Here is a 21,871-nt window from a genome sequence, read left to right on the forward strand (position 1 = left end):
GTTGTGAGGCAATTTTTATTGGAGTTCGAATACGTTCTCCTATCAAACTACTTTTTCAAATCCACTCAGGTCAAAGTTATGGCCCTCGGTTTATCACCATTGGGGTCAGATGAGTTCCTGTGAAATCAGACTTTGTCACTCTTCTTGCACAACCATACTCCAGGGGAGTAAGGTGAGGGAGCGACAAGCAGCCCTGTCCTCTGAAATAAAGCCAAATGTGTTCAATAAGACTTTCCCTCATAATAAACTTGTTTAGGAATGAAGCTTTCAAAGAGATTATTCAACTTTCTGCTTTATAGTTCAGTACCATAAAAATAAATATCTGTTCAGGGAATCAAAGTTCTCCACCAATGATTTGCAACACAGGGATTGCTAATTGCACAAGCATTCTTCAGGGGTCAAAGGGGAGTAAATGACTAGCTGCATAAAACAAAATTTCTATTGTAATTCTTATGTTACTTTTTCTACATTTTGTGAAATTATACTATATCACACAGCTATGCATATCCAGCAATTTGGTGTATCCCATCAAAGTGACTGAACTTCACCTGGAAACGATCAAGTATCCATATTGATTTTGTAGGACCATTACAAGGAAATTACTTCTTGCCTGTAGTACTTCTACTCAAAATGCTTCAAATATTCACAAACATCTGTTCCAACAATCACAGCTCTTGACCAATTATATGCAACACGTGGATTGACAGATAATATAAAACATGCACACCCTGTTCTAGAGAAGGACCTAACTAAATAACTCTATTCAGAATATTGTTTGCTTGGTTCCAACACTGCTTTAGATGGATTGCAGCAAATCTCTCAAGATCTGGACAATTGGTACACACATGCAAGACAGAGGAAAAGCTTCTATAGATATTCTTAAGCTGGAAACAGACTCAGTTCACCATTGATGATCCAGCAGAACCTGAAGAGGAGCCTTTCCATCTGCTCCTGAAAAACACTGTCAAAGCTTTCATTTTTTGCAATGGCCATCATGTTTTCTCCAACAGTGCCTGGCACAGTGCTGGTGAAATACATAGTTGTAACCCCAGATTGTCACAAAATGCCATCCCTGGTTGCTGCAGCAGAATCCGGCACCTTTATTGGAAGGTTTCAAGATCAACATGCACATTCTTTTAGTGTAATCTCTCCCAAACATGGGATTGTCATATGCCCTTTTTGAGAGCAAGAGCTCCTGGAACCCCTGGAATCCCACACTGCTCGAAGATTGGGGTGGCATGCAACAAGATGGACATAAGAAGTCTTTCTTGACAACAGATTGTGGGGGTAGGATGCAGAGGGCTTATTCACTGCTTTGCTGTCAACTCCAGCCCAGTCACCCAGAGATGGGCAGTGGGGTCAGGCTGGGACTAGTGATGATGTGGGCTAAATTTTCCTAGACCTTCAGGACGTGGCAAAGTGCAGCTTTCGCCCTTCATATGCTTGGGCCCTGTTCCAAAGAATGCCTGGGCCCTAAGCTCTCTAAGGAGACAGGCAAGCAAACAGGCACCCCTTCAAGTGGGTTGGGTCTGCAAGGAGTGTTTGCACTGGCATTGGCACTTGTGTGCCCTTGGAGATGGCGGCAGTGTTGGCAATGGCTTAGCATTCAATTTACTCTAGTCCCCTCCCCTGAAGGAGAATGCTTCTTGCTGACTGGCGGTGTCTGGCTTGAGGTGTCCAATGTTACAGGGCAGAACATTTCTCTACCAACCTGCTTGGTGCCTCTCTTTTTTCTAGACTACTGGCCTTCTCCCTGGGCTCAGACACTTCTTGGGGTCCTCATTTCACCTCCTCCATCCTCCCAAATTTGTTTTAACCCTTTCTCTCTCTCCTCCATGATGCCAATGGAAATTCCTTCTTTACAATTCAACCCTTGAAGGAGATTGCTATGGGCATCAAGAATAAATACACTGTCCAGTTTTCCCACTTTTCCTCTCTGCATATTCCCCACGCACCCTCAAAATTGACGCCGCGGGGGTCAGGACAACCCCAAGAACAGTGCAGAGGGTAAGGAAGATGGGGGGGGGGGATAGTGCCATCTGACAGGCTGAAATCTTTGCCCTGATGGAACAATTGGAAGAGTGTAAAGTTGAATCCCACCCACAATAAATAAATAAATAAAGTCAGATGATTTACGTTGCCATCTGGAACACCACTAAAAACAATAATTTTTATTAATTTTCAATTACAATAATCCAATGGTAGCCTCATTATAACAGTGCCAAATTATAATACAATAACTAATCCCAATAGTTAGTTTGGGATTCCTTGACTTTTGCACGTGGAGTCAGAAATTAGGACCTGCTGGAATGCAGAAACAGAAGAAGTAGACAAAACAAATGTAATTGTATTATGGCGGGTTTTTTTTTAAATTGTACATATTTGAACATTAGGAAGCCATTAAACCACCTTTGAGTTTTTTTACGAAATCTTACAAATAGGCCTGGATTAGATGCTTACCATGCACATTATTTTTTACTTTCACACCCTCAGCAAACTCATAATAGATCACTCATGTCCCAGCAGAACTTCATGGGCAGCTTTTCCATCCTCTCCTTAAAAACACTGTCAAACCTTTCACTTTGTGCAACTGTCATCGTGTTCTTCCAGTCTCCAACAGTTCCTGGAACAGGAAGCAGAGAGAAAGAAAGCGCATTATGGTGAAATTGAAAAACTGTTCAGGGGAACAGGTGCTGTTTTAAATCCATCACCAGCCTTTCTACCTGGCTCCCTGGACTGTCCCGAGGCCATGCCTACCTGAAGCCATACCTTCACCGGCCTTCCTCCACAGCTTACCTTGAACAGGTCATTGAATGCCATCTGGATGGCAGATGGAGGTGCACATGTGTATGTGTGCAGGTTTTGTGTGTGGCTTGAATGCAGCCCACTCTATAAAAGTAAGAACGACACCCAGGGCTGGACCCATCCGCCACTGCCATCTGGCCCCTGGTTGCTTCCTCAAAAGGAAATGTTGCCCTCAGGTGGGAAAAGGTTCCACATTCTTGATTTGAAAGGCAAATGTGCCTCATTTCAATATAAATATTTGACAAAAAGAGAGAACATAATAGAACAACAGTACAACCAGGTAATAGCAGAATCTGAGAGTTTCGTGAAAGAATGGGAAAATGAAACCATCTTCTCTTGGTGACATTTCAAAGTAGTGCCAAGTGAATCTGTTGGGGATTTTGCAAGCAACACCAAGTCAGTGTGATCTACCATTAACTTACCTTTGCGAAGAAAATCTCCTTTGGTGTGGTCTATGATATCCAGTGGCATGAACTTATAGTTTGCCCTGGGATCTTCTTTCATTTTATTAAATGTAGCCTGATCCACAACAGCATCCACCTCCTTCTCCGTCAGTGTCTTTCCCAGGAAGTTGCATAATTTCAATACACAGCTTCTTAGATCCTGAAATGGGACGTGGTTTTAATGTCAGGCCATCCACAATAGAGAAACTTGACAGCCTCGTGACTAGAACTCATGGAATAGGCGGGATAACAAGCAGGGAAAACAAGCAGCTTGCATCTTTATTTGCCTAGTTTGTAATAATTGCCATTGCATTATATTATACTTTCATGTTTCTTTTATTCCATGAGCCATGCAGAATGCATTTTATTAAGGGGCAGCTCTTTCAACTGAGTCCACAAGTAAATCAATAAATGCTCCTGTTGAATACACAAGGGAGGTTCTGTGACATCTCTCCTCAGCATCAGAGGGCCTGTGAAATGACACATATTGCTTGGGATGATGACACTTTATCTATATACCCAATAATTGCTCAGGGGAAATGGTTGCAGTGAACTATTCACAGTCTAGGGCCTGGAAAGCGGCTTCTGAGTCCATGGCCCACTTGTCTTTTTTAAAAATCCTTTAGAAAGGAGTCGAGACTAGCAAGGGAAGCAGCAGCTGACGGCACTTGAATGATAATATTGCTTCCTTCCTCCATTGTGTAAAGGTGAGTTTTGATGGTTGTTAATATCAGACTGGATAGCATTTTGATAACTTACCTTCTTCATTTCTTCATAGGTAAGAAACAGAATATTGAAGTCATCCCTGTGAGAGTACCAGCCTTCCACATGGTCCAGCCATAAACTTGCAAGTACTGATGGGAGAGAAGTTGATTTGGCATAAAATGTAGATCAGATGATTTTTTGAAAAGCATTCCGAGGGGTGCAGTAGAAACATATAAACTCAATTAAACAATTTAAAGGAACCATCAGTAGTACAAACCATTAAACAGAAACTAATACCACTCCACCTCACCAAACACTTTCTCACAGAAAGAATTTGCAGAAGAGTTCTCCATTTTAAGGCTGCCTGCCAGTACTTCTAAGCCATGTGATGGGAGAGTAGTGGGTGGGCTGAGATCAGTGATAGCCTTCCTCCAGCTCCCTAACTTCCCACTCTGGCATTTTCCTTATATGGTGTGGCAGTTAATACCTGCAACATTTAGGAGACCCTGTCTGGGTTTCTGAATTAACTTGACACAAATCTCTACACTTGGTTAAGGATTAGGTGCTCCACCTTGTAATGATTTGTAGCTGTTGCATTCTGATGCAGACGGACTATAAATCCACCTGTTTCCTTTGGGAGTTGGCCAGATCTATTCCCTAACTTCTTCCTCAATGCATACCAGTCATCAGTGGCATAAAATGGTGTAGTTGGAGTCTCAGTTGGAGACTCTTTGTGATGGATGGATGTGGAATTTCCTCAGGCATGGCACTGTGAAAACATTCCTTACCACACAGAGAATTTCTTTAATTTGTTGTCAAAGGGGGATAAAGATTAAGGGTCCAATGTGATTCATTCTAGAATAGCAAATCTTCCTTACCCTTTCCAGCCAAAAACCTCTCCATGAAAATTCCAAAATCTTCTACTTCTTCAAAATGGAGTGCAACTTTGGAAAAATGATAAAAGGAAACCAAGACATCCTTTGGGTTTCTGGCCACATAAACAACCTGCAGGAATGATAACCAATTCCATTCTATTGCTGATCTTATTGTTTCTACTGTCTCTTTTGTTTTGCTTCTGTAGTTATTTCTGTGGGTGTGAAATGTGTCAGGAACCAAGTTGTTGAAGTGGGATATATATGCATGAAATAATAAATAAATGGATCTCAGATATCTATTCTTGTAGATTCTTGGTGCTTCCAAGTTGTTTTTATAGCCCTGGCAGCCTCACACACTTTTGCAACATGCATGTCACACTCACAGTGAATCCTATGGTGTCGAATGAGGTTATTTTTGTGTGTCCGATGGCACCCTCCAAGACTTTTACTGTGGTGGAGCATAAAATCTTTGCTGTTTAATAATAATAATAATGATAATAATAATATTTTTTATTTCTACCCCTCCCATCTGGCTGGGTTTCCCCAGACACTCTGGGCAGCTTCCAACCGAATATAAAAAACAATACAGCATCAAACATTAAAAACTTCCCTAAACAAGCCCGCCTTCAGTTGTGTTTTAAAAGTAAAATAGTTGCTTATTGCCTTGACATCTGCTGGGAGGGCGTTCCACAGGGCGGAATGTTTAGGAGTCATGGGAATTATTCTAAGCTCTAGGTGCACAGAGCGTTATTCATTCATATGGACAAAGGAATTGCAGCTGTATGAACTGCCCTCAGAAATTGAGAAATGTTAACGGAAACGGATTAACGGATGTTAATTTAAATAAGGCAAGACAAACATTTAATTTGGTCAAATAATAAATGTGCCATTTCCTACTTTTGCTCTTCTGTTCCTTAATCCCTTGGGTGCTAAATAGTAGGGTAGATGGGAAGCAAAGAGGCGAGGTGATGGGCGACTGACATAATCCACATTGCGGATATTGTACTCCAGCCACGGAACCCTGTCTAGTAAGTCGACTTTTTCAGTTCCATCTCGATGACCTTCATGATAAATCAAGCTCAAAATATTTTGAGTCCATATTGTGCCTATAAACAAGAATAGGCCTATTTAATTCATTCATTATCATGAATGTACTTACGGTAGTACTTTACAGAGTGAAATAACTGAAAACAACATGTCTCTGCATTGAGGAGCTTACTGTCTGAATTGGAACACTGTTAGAGACTAGAAATGAGGGAGAAGAAGGAAATCATGGGAAACACAGCAAGCAGAGGCAGATTTAGGGATCTGGCTGCAGGGGATGCCACCACTATGATGTAAAATAGAAGGTGAGAGGTGGGGGGGGACCAAATTTTGGTGTCACACAGACCACCACTGAAATAGGGGCAGCAATGGGGGAATTAGGAAGATTGACCAAGGCTTCCTTTCCATTGCAGACGAGAAATGAGACATTCAGCTAAAGGCTTCATAGAATTTGAGGTCTTGGGAAGACAGAACAAAATTTGCAAATAAGTTCCTTTAATTTTCACCAAGCTACCAAACGCTCTATTCCAGATTCTTTTCAACACATTATACAAATGATAGTCAAAGTCCAGGGAATGGAAAAAAAGATTGTCTGCTTCTGCAAAATACTCCAAAGAAGAGTGAAGGAAGCTCTGGTGTGGAAGTGGAAGTTATTGCATGTGGGGCAGTACTGCACTGGATACGGCCCCCATGTTACTGTCCAGGTTGTGGCAGATAAATGCTGAAATAAAGAGTCATGGGATAAAAGCTTGTTAAGAATAGAATTTTACAAACACCATTTTACAACCACATACAAAATCCTGAACGTCAGTGAATACAATAAACCCTTAGGAAGCAAATTTGAATGTTTTTGATGTGTATTTATGTTGTTTTCAAAACAGGTTGACACCGGTGTTTGTTTAAAAAAACAAACAAACAAACAAACAAACATGGCCTGGTTCACCTTTATGTAACTAGGTGAATTCCATACTACCCATATTGACCTTAATTTTGCATGTGGTTTTAAATTTGCATTAGTATAATATAGATACTATTTACATATATGTGGATATCCATCATGATTGAATAACAATCATGGTTCTTCCTATGAAAATACACTCTTACCTGACTTTGGATAAGTGACTAAAAACACATCACTGTCTCTTATTTCAAAATCCTCCAGGGTATCTAAGTACTCCACTGAAGACATGTCTGCCTGGAAATAAAATCCTTTGTATGGGAAAACATATTTCTCATCTGGTTGCATTGCCTGCATAAGAAAAAAGAGAAGAGAACAGTTCCCTCTATTATGCAACAACAGGAAATCACAAAGAAATAGAGGTGTCATTAAGCATGAGAGAGAGAGACACTGCACATACCTTTGTAAATCAATAAATCTTTAATAAAAATACTAAAAAACAAAAAACTAAAAGCTGGCTTTGCCCTGCACAATAAAGCTTTCTAGTCAGCTCTTTCACCCTGACACAGTTCCACTTGCACAATTGAAGTTTACATTCAATCCCCTTAAAAAATGTTTTAATCTCTGGTAGCACAAATGGTGCACTCTGTGTGATACGAGAAAAGAATATGAACTGTGACAAGAGTTTTCATGCCTCAGATGAAATACCTTGTTGCTCCTCGGAACTCTTGCAAGAAAGAGTAGATTTGTTGTTTGTCATTCAGTAGTCCTGCCTCTCCCTGGAAAATTTAATTCACAGCAAAACTTACCCACCCTTTGTTTTTAGAGTCAGTAAGTGCAGGAGAGAGAGGGAGAGAGCGATCTCTTCTGGGAGTATTTCAGCTTTTCAAGGCTCAAGTTCAGAGCTCTCCCGGAAACTGCTTTATAGAATTCTGTCAGCTGAGAAGAGTTGGATTAAGCCAATGGCTCCTTCCTTAGTAAATCATTCCTGGCATGTTATGCAAGAAAAGAAAGGTAACACAGGTGCATAAAGGCTGATAATGTAAAGACAACAGTGGGAGAACTTACTTCTTTGCATAAGTAACAGTCAATATCAACAGTGGTCTTTGTCCATTTAAGAAATAAATGCAGTATTACATCTGCTCAGGTCCACTAGTAGAAAAAGGGGCTCAAATGGTAAGAGAGACCTGAGATTCACCAGTGGGTGTCTATTTGTACACACATGCCTGCACTGACTGCTAACACCAACTTTAACTCCGAAATAATTCCTATCTGTTTTACTAAAACTTACTAAATAATTAGCATTGGTTGTTTTAGAAATCTATCCAAGAAAAGTAGCAACCTTTTTCATTTGCACACAGCTTATCTGAGATCAAACGTGATTCATGCCCAGGAATAAACTTTCAGATCCAACAGATTTTGAAGGATTTTCAGAGTCCACATCAAGATGGACAGCTCCCAGTCATCCTAGTCAGAATTCCATGAAAGCTATTTCCCACTAAACAATACCACATGCAGGAATGGCTCATTTTGTTTTTGTTTATCATCTAAAACTAATATTTTAGGAATACCTTTGCTTAGAAAATGCACTTGATGGCTTCCTGTTTTCTCCATGCCAAACTGTCCAAATTTACCCTGCAAACCACTTTCAATGTCTTGGGCTTGGGCAGCTCCACAACTTTGTCTCCTCTCTGTACCTCAGCTCTTCCCCCACAAAACCACAGGGTATTTTTTAATAATGCACCCCTGAGATTGTGAAAGCACAATTTATTTTATAGTTGCAGGGTTTTTTATTTCAAATGATGCCAAATCTCAGTTATGTTTCCTAATAAATGATACTGACTTCATATGTTGGAGTGATAGATGTTTTAGTGGCTGATAGATTTTGGTTCCCTGGCATCTTTTCTCCATCAGATTTACTTGCCAGGCAGACAGTAATAATACTCCAGAGCAGAGATGGGGAGAAATCTGGTCAATATTTTAATGCAAGTCCACCTAACTTCCTGAAACAGTATGTGAACAGAAAGACAGCTTCAGTTCATCCATCAACATTCACACATCTTTGAATTTCACGATACACCTTTTCACTCATCCATACCATAAAAACTTAGAGAGGCGGAGGCAGTTTTTATTTTGAAAGCAAAGATGGATCCTGGCACTCCTATTGCTTGCTGAGAATAGGACTGGGTGACTCAACCTGCACTAAATTATATTGTGATAATTTATAAATATCAGAGTCTGGTTGCAGTTTGACATCCAAAGAATGGGTGCTGCTAACCTCTTGGAAGAGCACAATAACCATTTTTATTCACGTATTCTTATAAGCTGTAGAAGATGGAATCTGTGTTTTTTCATGTGATCATGTTTGCTGAGTGAACTACAGGGGGGAGAATGTGTGTCAAACAATGCAAGGAATACACTCTGGGTGCACTTGTCTCTTATCAAACTTCGCTGCCTTGAATTGGCATGCAGTATGAAGATACAACTGTGTTTCTATAGATTGGCATGGGACTGAATGTTGATTAATCATTGCCATTCAGTAGGAATCAAATGCTTTCTCCATCTAAAATATTTTTGAGGAAATTTTATATTGGAGTTCTAATGGGTTTTCCCATTGAACTACTTTTTCAAATCCACTCAGGTCAAAGTTATGGCCCTCGGTTTATCACCATTGGGGTCAAATGAGTTCCTCTGGAATCAGACTTTGTCACTCTTCTTGCACAACCATACTCCAGGGAAGCAAGGTGAGTAAGTGACAAGCAGCCCTGTCCTCTGAAGTAAAGCCAAATGTCCTCAATAAGACTATCCCTCATAATAAAATTGTTTAAGAATGAAGCTTTCAATGAGATTGTTCAGTACCATAAAAATAAATATCTGTTCCGGCAATCAAAGTTTTCCACCAATTATTTGCAACACATGGACTGCTAATTGCACAAGCATTCTTCAGGGGCCAAAGGTGAGTAAATGACAAGCAGCATAAAAAAATAAAATTATTGTCATTCTTACCTTACTTTTTCTACAGTTTGCAAAATTATACTATATCACACAGTTATGCATATCCAGCAATTTGGTGTATCCCACCAAAGTGACTGAACCTCACCTGGAAATGATCAAGTATCCATATTGATTTTGTAGGACCATTAAAAGGAAATTACTTCTTCCCTGTAGTACTTCTCCTCAAAATGGCTTCAAATAATCACAAAAATGTGCTTCAACAATCACAGCTCTTGACCAATTATGTGCAACACGTGCATTGACAGATACTATCACACATGCACACCCTGTTCTAGAGAAGGACCTAAGTAAACAACTCTATTCAGAATACTGTTTGCTTGGTTCCAACACAGCTTTAGATGGATTGCAAAAACAGTGCCTGGCGCAGTGTGGTGAAATAGATAGTTGGAACGCCAGGTTGTCACAAAATGCCATCCCTATTTGCTGCAGCAGAATCCAGCACCTTTATTGGAAGGTTCCAAGATCAACATGCACATTCTTTCAGTGTAATGTCTCCCAAACATGGGATCGTCACATACCATTTTTGAGAGCAAGAGCTCCTGGAATCCCTGGAATCTCATAGTGCTCGAAGATTGGGGTGGCATGCAACAAGATGGACATAAGAAGTTTTTCCTGACAATAGATTGTGGGGGTAGGATGCAGAGGGCTTATTCACTGCTTTGCTGTCAATTCCAGCCCAGTTACCCAGAGATGGGCAATGGGGTCAGGCTGGGACTAGTGATGATTTGCCCCTCTGAGCTCTGGAGACCTTGCCCAGGGCCTGATGAGTTTGATCACTGCTGTCAGGTTGGACCCTGGGCTAAATTTTCCTAGACCTTCAGGACGCGGCAAAGTGCAGCTTTCGCCCTTCATATGCTTGGGTACTGTTCCAAGAATGCCTTGGCCCTAAGTTCTCTAAGGAGACAGGCAAGCAAACAGGCACCCCTTCAAGTGGGTTGGGTCTGCAAGGATTGTTTGCACTGGCGCTGGCATCTGTGTGTCCTTGGAGATGGCTGCAGTGTTGGCAATGGCTTAGCATTCAATTTACTCTAGTCCCCTCCCCTGATGGAGAAGGCTTCTTGCTGACTGGCAGTGTCTGGCTTGAGGTGCCCAATGTTACAGGGCAGAATATTTCTCTACCAACCTGCTTGGTGCCTCTCTATTGTCTGGACTACTGGTCTTCTCTCTGGGCTCAGATGCTTCTTGGGGTCCTCATTTCACCTCCTCCATCCCCCCAAAATTGTTTTAACCCTTTCTCTCTGCTCCATGATCCCACTGGAAATTCCCCCTTTACAATCCGACCCTTGAAGGAGATTGCTACGGGCATCAAGAATACACTGTCCAGTTTTCCCACTTTTCCTCCCTGCATATTCCCCACCCCCAAAAGTGTCTCTGTTGGGGTCAGGCGAACCCCAAAATGGTGCAGAGGGTAAGGAAGGTGAGGGGGGATTGTGCCATCTGGCAGACTGAAATTGTTGCCCTGATGGAACAATTGGAAGAGTGTGAAGTTGAATTCCACCCACAATAAATAAATAGATGAAGTGATTGAGTCAGATGATTTACATTGCCATCTGGGTCACCAGTAGTTAGTTAGTTTGGGTGTTTTTGACGATAATTTTTATTAATTTTCAATCACAATAATCCAATGGTAGCTTCAGTATAACAGTGCCAAATTAAAATACAATTACATATCCCAATAGTTTGTTTGGGATTCCTTAACTTTTGCACAGTGAGTCAGAAATTAGGGCATGCTGGAATGTAGAAACAGAAGAAGTGGACAGTACAAATGTAATTGTATTGTGGTGTTTAAAAAATTTTTATTGCACATATTCAAACATTAGGATGCCATTAAATCACGTGAGAGTTTTTTGCTGAATCTTACAAATAGGCCTGGATTAAATGCATGCAGTCCACTTTATTTCCTCCTTCCAAGCTGAAGGCAGACTCATAATTCATCATTGATGTCCCAGCAGAACTTGATGGGCAACTTTTCCATTCTCTCCTTAAAAACGCTCTCAAACCTTTCATTTTGTGCGACTGTCATCGTGTTCTTCCAGTCTCCAATAGTGCCTGGGCCAGGAGGCAGACAGAAAGAAAGTGCATTGTGGTTGTCAAAAAAATATCCATAATTCCAGATATATTCCATCCCTAGTTGGCAATATGGGCCTCCGTGTGAATAAGTTGCTACATTCCAGATTGGAAAGACAACTATGCCACTCTCAAATATGCAGTACATAATTAGAACAAAGAAAAACAACAACAGGGAAAGTCATAATATAAGACTCTAAAGTTAACAAATAACAGAAACTAAGAGTTTCATGAAGACTGGAAAAATGAAATCACCATTACTTGGTAGCTATCACATTTCAGTGTAATTATCAGGTGAATCTGTTGGAGATTCTGCAAGCAACACCAAGTCAGTTTTTTCTACCATTAACTTACCTTTGCGAAGAAAATGTCCTTTGCTGTGGTCTATGATATCCGGTGGCAAGAACTCAAAGTTTGCCCTGGGATCTGCTTTCATTTTATTAAATGTAGCCTGTTCCACAACAGCATCCACCTCCTTTTCTGTCAGTCTCTTTCCCAGGAAGTTGCATAATTTCAATACAGAGCTTCTTAGATCCTGAAATGGGACGTGGTTTTAATGTCAGGCCATCCACAATTGAGAGGCACAACAGCCTAGTGCCTAAAACTCATGGAATAGGCAGGATAACAAGCAGGGAAAACAAGCAGCCTGCATCTTTATTTGCCTAGTTCGTAACAATTGCCATTGCATTATATTATATTTTCATGTTGCTTTTATTCCATGAGGCCAGCATTATATTCTGGGGCATCTCTTTCAACTGAGTCCACAAGTAAATCAATAAATGCCCCAGTTGCAGAAACAAGGGAGGTTCTGTGACATCTTTCCTCAGCATCAGAGGGCCTGTGAAATGACATATCTTGCTTGGAACCATGACATTTTATTTATAGCCCCATAATCCCTCAGGGGAAATGGCTACAGTGCATTATTCACAGCCTGGGGTCTGAAAAGCTGCTCCTGAGTCCATGACCTACTAGACTTTTTGAAGTGAGTTTTGATGGTTGTTAATATCAGACTGGATAGCATTTTGATAACTTACCTTCTTCATTTCTTCATAGGTAAGAAACAGAATATTGAAGTCATCCCTGTGAGAGAACCAGCCTTCCACATGGTCCAGCCATAAACTTGCAAGTACTGATTGGAGAGAAGTTGATTTGGCATTAAATGTAGATCTTATTATTTTTTGAAAACATTCTGAAAGGAGCAGTAAAGGTAAAGGTAAAGGGACCCCTGACCATTATGTCCAGTCGTGACCGACTCTGGGGTTGCGCGCTCATCTCGCATTATTGGCCGAGGGAGCCGGCGTATAGCTTCCAGGTCATGTGGCCAGCATGACAAAGCCGCTTCTGGCAAACCAGAGCAGCACATGGAAACGCCGTTTCCCTTCCCGCTGTAGCGGTTCCTATTTATCTACTTGCATTTTGACGTGCTTTCGAACTGCTAGGTTGGCAGAAGCTGAGGACCAAGCAACAGGAGCTCACCCCGTCACAGGGATTCGAACTGCCGACCTTCTGATTAGCAAGCCCTAGGCTCAGTGGTTTAGCCCACAGCGCCACCTGGGTCCCTGAAGGGAGCAGTAGAAACGTATAAACTCCATTTTAAAAAATTAAAGTAATCAATTTAAGAACCACAGTGGTTACAAACCATTAAGCAGAAGCTGAACTAATACCACCCATCCTTACCAAACACTTTCTCAGAGAAAGAAGTTGCAGAAGAGTTCTGCCTTTTAAGGCTGCCTGCAGTGCTTCCAAGCAATGTGGTGGGAGAGTGGTGCATGGGCTGAGATCAGTGATAGCCTTCCTCCAGCTCCCTACCTTCCCACTCTGGCATTTTCCATATATGGTGTGGCAGTTAATACTTGCAACATTTGGGAGACCCTGTCTGGGTTTCTGAGTTACAATTTAACACAAATCTCTACACTTGATTAAGGATTAGGTGTGCCACCCTGTAATGATTTGAAGGTGATTCAGCCCATTGAAGGCAATATGCAAATCAGCCTGATTTGCTTTGGGAGTTGGCCAGACCTTTTCCCTACCTTCTGCCTCAATGGACACTAGTCAGCAGTAGCATAAAATGGTGTACAGAGTAGTCAATCAATCAATATACTTTATTCGACCAATAGTCAGAAACAAAAACATTTCTCAATACAAAGATAAACATATAAAACTGAAGGCATCAGAGGGATACATAAAATATAAAAATATAAAACTGAAGGCATCAGAGGGATATATAAATGGGATATGACCGCGCTACTAAACCTCCTACAGATAACCCACATCAAGACATTCGATTATACGTTTCCGACACTTGAGCGCCAGGAAGAGGAATTTAGCCACTGAGAAGGTTATTTTCCCAGTGGGCTTGTTTAGCAAATATGCTGCCTGCCGTTCTCTTGGTCGGGAACTAAACTGAGATAAATACAGGTCTATAAGATATTGCCTTAAATCATTATAAAAGGGACAACTCAGTAGAATGTGTTCTGTGGATTCTACCTCACCCAAGGCACAATGGCACATTCTCTGACCGTATGGGACTCCTCCAAATCTACCCCTCAAAACCGCCGAATCAAGGACATTCAATCTAGCCGCAGTAATTAGTCTGTGGTATTCCACGTAGTGGATATCCGCCAGGTAACGGGCTGGTGCAGACCGTTACACCTGCTCCCCTAAAAACATCCCAGATTTCACGCGGGCTATGTCCTCCTGTCTGGCGATATCCCCCAATCTCTGAGTGATCATCGCTTTAGCGCGGCTGTATGTCATGGACTCAATATAAAGGGAGGACACACCGCACTTTTGCACTTCCTCTACCACTTCCCTTTCCCATGGAGATTTAAAATTATCCCTCAGAATCAGGGGGGCCAAACCCATCGGTCTGAAACATAGTTTGAGCCATAGCCATAATTTCGCTTTCAGGGCCACATACGTAAAGGCTTGGCAACCAGTCTCCAATCTCATGATCGCACCCGCAACAGAAGGGGGGATCCTGAGAATGGCCCTGAGGAATTGTGATTGGATAGATTCCAATCTTACAAAGTCCCTACACGAACCCAAGGCAATGCCCACCAGAAGTAGTGGGAGAACTTTCATTTTAAAGAGTCGCAGGGCAACATCTACTGTTTGTGCCTGTTTCTTGGAATACAGGGATCTAATCAACAGAGCTGCTTTAGAAGCATTTGTGGCTATATATTCTCTGTGTGCCAAGAAGGACCTGTTTGATCGAACTATCTGACCCAGGTAATTGAAGCAACTAACCTGCTCTATGGGAATACCATTAATTGACCACAAATTAGGTTTTGGTCGAGCAGCAAAGACCATTAGGTGTACAGAGTAGTTGGAGTCTCAGTTGGGAGACACTTTGAGATGGATGTGCCGCTTTGCATTTCTTAGTGCAGAAAGTATTGATGTGATGTTCTGAGGTCTTTCTATTCTTTCCTGTTCTGATTAATATAAGAGGATTCTGGAAGCTTCTGGAAACTTCTAGAAGCAGGCAGAAGCCTTATGATTGTTTTTAGAGTACAGGCTGGTTTCAACTGGTTCCCTTATCTCTATTCTGCAAGGTCATGCTGACTATAAATATCGGCCAGATGGAGCCTGGGTTTTACTTTCTCTTTCTGTCTCTCTTCCTTCAGGTGTGGAGTGTCCATACATAGCAAGCTTAATGTTAAGTTTTAGCCATGTTATAAGTTTCTAAATTTTGTAAGTGCTGCAACTGGATTTTTAATGGTCTGTGCCGATCCTGAATGTATTGGAATTGATGACCATTATGCTCATTTGCCTTCATCACAAGTAAAAGCTCTCCTGGATGAAATATTGCCTCTGGTCTATACTCTGCTGAATTCCGCTACATGTTGAAGTTTTTTTTCCTCCCCAGGAGAAGCTGGGGAGACAGGGTCTGTCAGGAGGGATGTGGAAAATATGTTAGGACATGGCGTCAGATGTGGCACTCTGAAAACTTTCCTTACCACACAGAGAATTTCTTTAATCTGTTGTCAAAGTAGGATAAAGATGAAGGGACAAAAGTGATTCATTTTAGAGTTGCAAATCATCCTTACCCTTTCCAGCCAAAAACCTCTCCATGAAAATTCCAAAATCTTCTACTTCTTCTAATGTGACTGCAGTTTTGGAGAAATGGTAATTGGAAACCAATACATCCTTTGGGTTTCTGACCACATAAACAACCTGCAGGAACAACAACCAATTCTATTCTATTGCTGATCTTATTGTTTCTACTGTCTCTTTTGTTTGGTTTTGTTAGTTATTTCTGTGGCTGTGAAATGTGGGGTATGTATGCATAAAAGAATAAATGGATGGATCTCACATATCTCTTCTTGTACATTCTTGATGCTTCCAAGTTGCTTTATAGCCCTGGCAGCCTCACACTCTTTTGCAACATGCATGTCACACACACAGTGCAATCCTATGGTGTCAAATGAACTTATTCTTATTAAGAGTGTTGGAGGCCACCCTCCAACAAGACTTTGACTGTTATGGAGCATAAAATCTTTGCTGTGTAGGAGTCATGGGAATTATTCAGGGTGTACAAAGCACTATTCATTCATATGGACAATGCAATTGCAACTGGATGAACTGCCCTCTAAAACTGAGAAATATTAACGGAAACTGAGATGTTAATTTAAATAAGGCAAGACAAATGTTTAATTTGATCAAATAATAATAGTGGTGTGACCTACTTTTGCACTTTTGTTTCTTAATCCCTTGGGTACTAAATAGTAGGGTAGATGGGAAGCAAAGAGGCGAGGTGATGGGCAACTGGCGTAATCCATTTTGCGGATATTGAACTCCAGCGACAGAAACCTGTCTAATAAATTCAAGTTTTCCGTTCCATCTCGATGACCTTCATGATAAATCAAGCTCAAAATATTTTCAGTCCATACTGTGCCTATAAACGAGAATATTTAATTCATTCATTGCCATGAATGTACAGTACTTAGTACTTAGAGTGAAATGACTGAGAACAACATGTCTCTGCATCGAGGAGCTTACTGTGTGAATTGCAACACTGTTAGAGACAAGAAATGAGGGAGAGGAAGGGAATTATGGGAAACACAGCAAGCAGAGGCAGATTTAGGGATCTGGCTGCACGGGTTGCCACCACTATGATATAAAATAGAAGGTGGGAGGTAGGGGGAACCAAATTTTGGTGTCACACAGATCACCACTGAAATAGGGGCAGCAATGGGGGAATGAGGAAGATTGACCAAGGCTTCCTTTCCATTGTGGATGAGAAATGCGAAGTTCATCTAAAGGTTTCATATAATTTGAGGATTTGGGAAGACAGAACAATATTTGCAAATAAGTTCCTTTATTTTTCAAAAAGCTACCAAACGCTCTATTCCAGATTCTTCCCAGCACATTATACAAATGATAGTCAAAGTCCAGGGAATAAAAAAAAAGGTTGTCTGGTTCTACAAAGTACTCCAAAGAAGAGTGAAGGAAGTTCTGGTGTGTGAGTGGAAGTTATTACATGTGGGGCAGAACTGCATTGGATACAGACCCCTGTTATTATTGGCAAAGAGTCACAAGATGAAAGGTTTTTAAGAATAGAATTTTACAAACACCATTTTACAACCACATACAAAATCCTGAAAGTCATTAATACAAAAAACCCCTAGCAAGCAAATTTGAATGTTTTATATTGCTTTCAAAATCTGAAACAGGTTGACACTGGTGGAAAACATTATATAATAATTGTGCCAGTTCACCTTTATGTATCCAGGTGAGTTCCAAACTACCCATATTGACCTTTATTTTGCATGTGATTTTAGACCTGAGTTAGGATAATACAGATGCTATGTAGATTTATGTGGGTATCCATCATGGTTGAAAAACAATCATGGTTCTTCCTATGAAAATACACTCTTACCTGACTTTGGATAAGTGAATAAAAATACATCACTGTCCCTTATTTCAAAATCCTCCAAGGTATCCAAGCACTCTACTGGAGTCAAATCAGGCTGGAAATAAAATCCTTTGTATTTGTAAAGGTATTTCTCGTCTGGTTCCATTGCCTGCATAAGAATAAATAGAAGAGAACAGTTCCCTCTATTATGCAAAAATGGGAAATCGCAAAGAAATAGAGGTGTCATTTTGTGAAATCCTACTCCTCTTGCATATCTCAAGGAGGGGCGTACCCAATATCAAAACTGGGGGGGGGCAAGCCATGGTTTAGGAGGCTGGCTGCTCCAAGTCAGTTCCCCGTTGGCCTGATGCAGTGGTGAACTTTCCACCTAGGTGGCGGCAGAGCCCCCTTCTTGCAGTGCCCTCCCTGCATTGGCACCCAGGGCCGTCTTAAGCATATCCGGCGATCCCTCCGGCGCCCGCCCTTTCCGAGAGTTGTTGACCTTTTTTAAGGGAGCTGACACCACGCTTACACTCTTAATCTCAGGGTGTGGTTCCAAGCCCCATGTTGGGCAAAAGATTCCTGCATTGGAGGGGGTTGGACTAGATGACCCTGGTGGTTCCCTTCCAACTCTGTGAATGGTTCTGTTATTCTGTTGTATCTGAAGGCCTGTTCACAGGGAAGATGGAGCAAACTTGATTTGTGAGAGATGCTTGTGGTGTGATTCCTGCACTGGAGGGGGTTGGTCTACAGGACCCTTGGGGGTCCCTTCCAACCATCCAGTTCTGTGATACTATGATTAAAATACTCAGCAAAGGTGTGCAATACTATGATTAAAATACTCAGCAAAGGTGTGCAGAAGAGAGACAGATACATATTATTTCCATCTGAAAAGTTGGTATTGAAGGTTGTCTTTATGCATACAAAGAACAAGGAAAGGCAAATGTGAAGAATAACGAACAGAAACAAAACCATGGTGTGTGCATTTTTATAACAAAATAAATCTACATTAGAGTTGTTGTTTTAGTTGCAGGATACACCCCCCCCTTTTGTGGTTTTGAGTGATCTATATCCATACCTTTGAATTGATAAACATGTCTTAAGTTTGCTTCAGAAAATTAAGAATTCACAGCTCCCCAAACCCATTTGGGAAATTTCTTGATATTGATGTTCATGTAATCCCGAGGCGCAGTTTAGATACATTCTGGGGGAGGGGGATTTGTTATCCAATTTCTCTATCTTCTTACTTTAGTTTCCCAGGGCTTTGTTTATTTATTCTTAAAACATTCAAAAACAGCAACTTTTTTTTGCTGTACAAATTTGATGAAAAAATGATCTACATGCAGCACTTTTCTCTGGTGCTCAGTGATGGAGGGGAGAAACACATGTTAACAAAGGGGGGACACTTCTCAGTTGTCCCCTGCTGTTCAATTGGGATTGTAAAGGGTCTTCCTTAATGAAGGCAGGTGAGAAGGTGAAAAAAACCTAATGAGCGTGTTCCTTCTGCATTGAAAGATCACTTAGGAGCTGCAAGAACTTTTGTGTTGGCAGAATGCACAAATTAGGTCTGAAATCATCACACGCACACCGAGATCACAAAGGCCTGACACTTGGTGCAGCAGAGTCCCTTTCTCTCCCTCATAACCAATTTTGCACCTTGTGTCTTTTTTCTTTTCTTCTCCCTCAAGGTTTGAATTTATCGTGATCTAGTGAAAAGGGACCCAATTTTATTGTCCTTTTTTTTTTTTTGCTTAGTGCATAAGGAATGTGGGAGAGAAAGTGTTCTCTACTTCATGCTTTGTTAAAGGAGTAGCTTTGACTAGCCAGTAGCCTGTGCAGTTTTTAAACTCCTGGAACAGTCCCCAGGGTGAGTCACACCATTTAAGATAGAACTTAAGATACGTTAAAAAGCAGATTAATTGGCTTTAGCTACAGTGCAGAAGTTTCTGTTCTTTAAAAGGCTCCTAAGGGCTCTCCCTACTAACCACACTCACATGAGAAATCCCTCTGAAACACTGGTTGCTAGGCGACGAGAACGATAGGCAATTGACGCTGCAGGCTCATACAATGATAACTATTAAGAGCAATTTAGGTGGCTGGGCAAAAGGACAACTGAGCAGGCAAGATAAAGTCACAATAAAGCTAGGCTGGGTTATGCTTAAAATCCTACAAGGGAGCAAAAATTCTATAGCTAGCAAGGTTATGCTTAAAATTCTACAAGGCAGGCTTAGGCAGTATGTGGACAGAGAACTCCCAGAAGTGCAAGCTGGATTTCGAAGGGGCAGAGGAACCAGAGACCAAATAGCAAACATGCGCTGGATTATGGAGAAAGCTAGAGAGTTCCAGAAAAACATCTACTTCTGCTTCATTGACTACGCAAAAGCATTTGACTGTGTCGACCACAGCAAACAATGGCAAGTTCTTAAAGAAATGGGAGTGCCTGATCACCTCATCTGTCTCCTGAGAAATTTCTATGTGGGACAAGAAGCTACAGTTAGAACTGGATATGGAACAACTGATTGGTTCAAAATTGGGAAAGGAGTACGACAAGGTTGTATATTGTCTCCCTGCTTATTTAACTTATATGCAGAATTCATCATGCGAAAGGCTGGACTAGATGAATCCCAAGCCGGAATTAAGATTGCCGGAAGAAATATCAACAACCTCAGATATGCAGATGACACAACCTTGATGGCAGAAAGTGAGAAGGAATTAAAGAACCTTTTAATGAGGGTGAAAGAGGAGAGCGCAAAATATGGTCTGAAGCTCAATATAAAAAAAAAACCAAGATCATGGCCACTGGTCCCATCACCTCCTGGCAAATAGAAGGGGAAGAAATGGAGGCAGTGAGAGATCTTACTTTCTTGGGCTCCTTGATCACTGCAGATGGTGACAGCAGTCACGAAATTAAAAGACGCCTGCTTCTTGGGAGAAAAGAAATGACAAACCTAGACAGCATCTTAAAAAGCAGAGACATCACTTTGCCGACAAAGGTCCGTATAGTTAAAGCTATGGTTTTCCCAGTAGTGATGTATGGAAGTGAGAGCTGGATCATAAAGAAGGCTGATCGTCGAAGAATTGATGCTTTTGAATTATGGTGCTGGAGGAGACTCTTGAGAGTCCCATGGACTGCAAGAAGATCAAACCTATCAATTCTGAAGGAAATCAGCCCTGAGTGCTCACTGGAAGGACAGATCGTGAAGCTGAGGCTCCAATACTTTGGCCACCTCATGAGAAGAGAAGACTCCCTGGAAAAGACCCTATGTTGGGAAAGATTGAGGGCACTAGGAGAAGGGGACGACAGAGGACAAGATGGTTGGACAGTGTTCTTGAAGCTACGAACATGAGTTTGCCCAAACTGCGGGAGGCAGTGGAAGACAGGAGTGCCTGGCGTGCTATGGTCAATGGGGTCACGAAGAGTCGGACACAACTAAACGACTAAACAACAACAAAGCTAGGCTGATCTTCACTGGCCAAAGATAAAAAATAAAGTGCCATTAACCCAGAATATCACTGTAATTTTCTTTATACATCTTGTATTTTATCGCTAAGAAATGCAATAATTGTTTAGTGGAAAACATATGTATAAAATAGTAACAAGAAAAATACTCCATTTGATTTTCCAATACTGTATATAAATTAAGGGTTTTATCCCATGCCGAATGAGCAGGGTTCCACTTGCACGATGGGAGTTCACATTCAGTCCCCTTAAAATAACTACAGTATTAATCTCTGGTAGCACAAATGTTGCACTGTGTGTCACAAGAGAAAAGAATATGAATTGTGACAAGAATTTTCTTGCAAATACTTTGTTGCCCCTCAGAACTCATGCGAGTAAGAGTAAATTCCTTGTTTGTCATATAGTAGTCCTGCTTTAACTTGGAAAGTTTTATTTACAACAAAACTTACCTACCTTTCGTTTTTAGAGACAAAAAGTGTGTGGGGGAGAGAGAGAGGTCACTTCTACCACTTGGAGTATTGCAGCTTTTCAAGGCTCAAGCTCAGAGCTCTCCAGGAAACTGCTTTATAGAATTCTGTCAGCTGATAAGAGTTGGATTAAGCCAATGGCTCCTCCTTAGTAAATCATTAATGGCATGTTATGCAAGAAAAGAAAGGTAAACAAGGGCGAATAGAGGCTGATAATGTAAAACAGGAGGAGAAC

The 21,871-nt window shown here is 41.2% G+C and overlaps 2 protein-coding genes across 12 annotated transcripts in view; both read right to left on the reverse strand.

Annotated features, from left to right (window-relative positions):
- Positions 1–2,156: 2,156 nt before the first annotated feature.
- Positions 2,157–7,701, reverse strand: LOC118082146 (amine sulfotransferase-like). Of its 4 annotated transcripts, none has more exons than XM_035109145.3 (7): positions 7,580–7,701; positions 6,977–7,121; positions 5,726–5,934; positions 4,832–4,958; positions 4,008–4,102; positions 3,228–3,408; positions 2,157–2,623 (listed from the first exon to the last, which is right to left on the reverse strand). In XM_035109145.3, the coding sequence occupies exons 2-7, from the start codon at positions 7,116–7,118 to the stop codon at positions 2,499–2,501; spliced, it is 879 nt and encodes a 292-aa protein (XP_034965036.1). In that variant the 5' UTR covers positions 7,119–7,121; positions 7,580–7,701; the 3' UTR covers positions 2,157–2,498. The 4 variants fall into 4 exon arrangements, with proteins under 4 accessions (XP_034965036.1, XP_060128626.1, XP_034965035.1 ...); XM_060272643.2 differs by having other exon boundaries at positions 7,584–7,698; XM_035109144.3 differs by having other exon boundaries at positions 7,479–7,669.
- A 3,855-nt stretch (positions 7,702–11,556) lies between these two features.
- The window catches only part of LOC118082145 (amine sulfotransferase-like), a 47,032-nt gene continuing 36,717 nt past the window's right edge, over positions 11,557–21,871 (reverse strand). For 2 of the 8 annotated variants that reach the window (XM_088666032.1, XM_088666030.1), the window contains exons 2-7: positions 17,734–17,878; positions 16,541–16,749; positions 15,902–16,028; positions 12,887–13,041; positions 12,207–12,387; positions 11,557–11,834 (exon numbers count right to left, since the gene is read on the reverse strand). In XM_088666032.1, the coding sequence (XP_088522158.1) occupies positions 11,710–11,834; positions 12,207–12,387; positions 12,887–13,041; positions 15,902–16,028; positions 16,541–16,749; positions 17,734–17,875 (939 nt within the window). In that variant the 5' untranslated portion in view covers positions 17,876–17,878 and the 3' untranslated portion in view covers positions 11,557–11,709. Of the gene's footprint in view, positions 11,835–12,206; positions 12,388–12,886; positions 13,042–15,901; positions 16,029–16,540; positions 16,750–17,733; positions 17,885–21,618; positions 21,707–21,871 lie in introns of those variants that run through there. The other 6 variants (XM_035109141.3, XM_088666029.1, XM_035109143.3 and 3 more) reach the window with 6 other exon arrangements.

This window comes from Zootoca vivipara, chromosome 3 (assembly GCF_965207765.1).
Source record: "Zootoca vivipara chromosome 3, rZooViv2.hap1.1, whole genome shotgun sequence".
NCBI lineage: Eukaryota > Metazoa > Chordata > Lepidosauria > Squamata > Lacertidae > Zootoca > Zootoca vivipara.